This window comes from Hipposideros armiger, unplaced genomic scaffold (genome assembly GCF_001890085.2).
Source record: "Hipposideros armiger isolate ML-2016 unplaced genomic scaffold, ASM189008v1 scaffold_414, whole genome shotgun sequence".
NCBI lineage: Eukaryota > Metazoa > Chordata > Mammalia > Chiroptera > Hipposideridae > Hipposideros > Hipposideros armiger.
The window spans coordinates 1060183-1063261 of NW_017731764.1; the positions used below are offsets into that span (position 1 = coordinate 1060183).

Genomic DNA, 3079 nt, shown 5'->3' on the forward strand with positions numbered 1-3079 from the left:
GGCTGGTCTGACAGGAGCTTACCCATCCGTACCAGAAGTGTAACTTGTCTTCGAATCTAACTTTTTGATAACTCATTTGGGCTTGTTGTTCATTTGGATGTAGAAAGATGAGTATTAAGTCAAAAATGTTTCTAGTTTTCTAACCCTTTAGATATTTAGATAGCGATGAGATAGGAGATATAGGAGAAAATAGATGTTTGGAGGGAAAATGATGAATTCGGATTTAAACGTGTTAAGTTTATGTTTCCTGTCAGATATCTAGAAGGAGATTTCTAATAGGATACACAGGCTATACAGATCTTGAGGTAAGGGGAAAGGCTTGGGCCGGAAGTATATATTTGAAGGTTGTCAACACAATAAATGGTAGTTTAAAATGATGGAATAAGTTAGTTTCCCAGGAAGAGTGTAGAGTGAAAAGAGAAATTTGCCTTGTGGACACAGCTCATTGACATCACTTTTCGGCATTGGTGTTGAATTCTAAAAAGTGAAAGGTTAAAAATGCTCTATTAAATGTTTACTATGTTTCATTTACATCACAATTTTAACATAAAGTGAATTATTTTGTCACTCAACAGTATTATTTGAACTTGGCTTGCTTGCAAAAATCTAAGCTATAGTTTTCCTTTTTTTTTGTATAGCTACCAGCGGGCCTTCTGGCGCAGCGGTCCCTAATACCTCATCTCGGAAAAAGACTGTAACTAACAAAACAGAAATGCATGAACACAAAAAAACCACTGGGAAAAAGAAATGAAACCTTCTTAGCAGGAGCTGGAATGCCGTATACTTAGGAAAATCATGTCTTCATTAGGAAAAGACATTATAAACCTTGGCTAGAAACTGTCAAAGCAAGTAGTTTATATTTCTCCTTACTCATCCTTGTATTCATTTAAAAATATGTTAAGTCTAGAGAATTCTTTGTATGTATTCAGGTAAGGCACCTTTGCCATGATCTGGAAATGTTTAAAACAATGTTTATTAGGGTTTTATGAGTAGCAAAACCTATGTGATAAAGGTCTATCGTTTACCATGTGTCTGTAGTAAAGAACAGGAGCATAAAGGCTGAGCTGGCTGTACCGATGTCACACGATGCTGTTTAATGAAGAATCTGTAAGGTGGCCTCTGTAACACACTTGCATTTTCACGAGGTTGCCTTTTGGCTGTAAAAACCTATAGTTTCGGTTGAAATTTGATGGTCAGGTTACACATTGGGGTCTTGTGAAAAGTATATTTCCAAAGAGATTTCATTGACTGTTTAGATTAGAAACTTCCACCCCATCAATTGTTACAATTACATATATGCTGCAATATTTAATAACAAGTTTTAGCGTATGGGTTATTTTTTCAATCCATGGTTTAAAATTTTTATTGTGTTATTTAAAATATTACATAGACTCGTACAGCTGGGATAACTACCTTTATGCACCTAAATTTGTATATTAATCTGTAGAAAATATTTTCTTTATATATTTCCTTACCATAAGGTGCTTTTGTTCATCAGGAAGATTTTGCTTCATATATTGGCAAGAAAGGCATCCTTAGAGTTTCTTTTTAATAGATATAGTTGACAAGTTTATAAATGTAGCACTTATTTTCAGAGTTCGTTTTTAGATCTAAGGAACTCAATTCAAAAATAGAAATCCTCAGTGTGAGAGTGTCTGAATTCTGTAGTTAGTAGATGTTATGTATAGCACCTGTTTTTATCATTTCCATCCATCTCTAGTGTATCATTTGATCTCACTAAGAAAGCTTAAAGATTGAATGTTTGAAATAAATGCATTTTTTAGATGATTAGACTTTGAAGGGAAATTGAGATCATTGTGTTGTGATTTCATCTGTGATGTGGAAAAACATTATCCTTGGTGCTTTTTCTTTGTCTGAATAAATACTTATATACCACTCAAAATGACTTAAACTGTAAACCAAATAGTACAACCTGATAAGAATTCCATGCATTGCCAGTCAGATACTTAGGTTGCTAAAGCTTTTGTTTGAGGCTTATGTTTAAAAAAGCATTGAATTCTCATATGAATACAACTATTAAAACTCTTCAAAAGAGACTCTTCTACCCTTAAATCATCATACGTGAACTGACTTTTAGAAAATAAGCTTATTACATGTTAGTTTTAAAAGGTACCAGATGTGAAAGTCACATATATATACAATTATGTAAGTTCATATGCGTCACATGAATGTAAATGTATTAATATGGAGACATGTGTTGCAAACAGTTGAATGTCCCTACACCATCTGTATGTGAAAATGTAGTTAATGTGCTTATAGTGGGAATAAGGAAACTACTTTTATTTTTTAAGTGGAACAGAATTAAAATTTTTATTTCTAGAATCAAAGTGACTGAAACGACAAGTTATTATTTGTTTCTATTCTATATCTCTTTCCTTTTTGCTTTCAAAGTAGAAAGAGCAAGGAAAACTTTTAATATTAAACAATGCTTACCTTGTATGTTAAATAAATGTATTGTTGGCTATATGCTTCACATATTAATTTCCTAGAAATTATCTAGAAAGTTCAGTACAACTTACTTTTTTCCATTGTTATAGAGCAACGATGTTTTCACTGTAGGTACTAAACTCAGTAATATTGCTTTGTAGACTGGGCAGTCTTGTTTGTAAAAATCTTACAATCATTTTCCAAAATAACAAAGTCTCCTATATCAGAGCAAGAATTTCATCATCACTACTTAACGGAAGTTTGGCTGAATTCTGATTCTGAAGGTGTGCTTTTTTGGATTTTTGTTTGTTTTAAATACTAGAACATACTTCGTCTAGTGGCCTAGTCCTCCATCCAGTAGAGATGAGAAAGCCCTTCTTGAACTGTCCCGCTGCCCTGGCATGCTAATCTCCATAGTGCGTTATTCAATCTTTTCCCACCTGAGAACCCTACACCTGAACTCAGACCTAACTTTGCCCTTGAAGTCTAACACCAGGTTTCTGCTGCGCTGGTTCCAATGAGCTCTCGTAGTCCATCCTCAACAACTCCTATCAGATGTTTTAGGGTGTTAGACTAGTCTTGGGTTCAGTAGAGAGTGTGCTGAACACCTTACCTCACGTTCCCTGTGAGC

At 34.1% G+C, this 3079-nt stretch overlaps 1 protein-coding gene across 19 annotated transcripts in view; it reads left to right on the forward strand.

Moving 5' to 3' along the window:
- The window catches only part of PPIP5K2 (diphosphoinositol pentakisphosphate kinase 2), a 62018-nt gene extending 59670 nt beyond the window's left edge, over nucleotides 1-2348 (forward strand). For all 19 annotated transcript variants that reach the window (XM_019664021.1, XM_019664025.1, XM_019664029.1 and 16 more), the window contains one exon: nucleotides 639-2348. In XM_019664021.1, coding sequence (XP_019519566.1) covers nucleotides 639-751 — 113 coding nt within the window. In that variant the 3' untranslated portion in view covers nucleotides 752-2348. The remainder of the gene's footprint in view (nucleotides 1-638) is intronic.
- The last annotated feature ends 731 nt before the right edge of the window (nucleotides 2349-3079 follow it).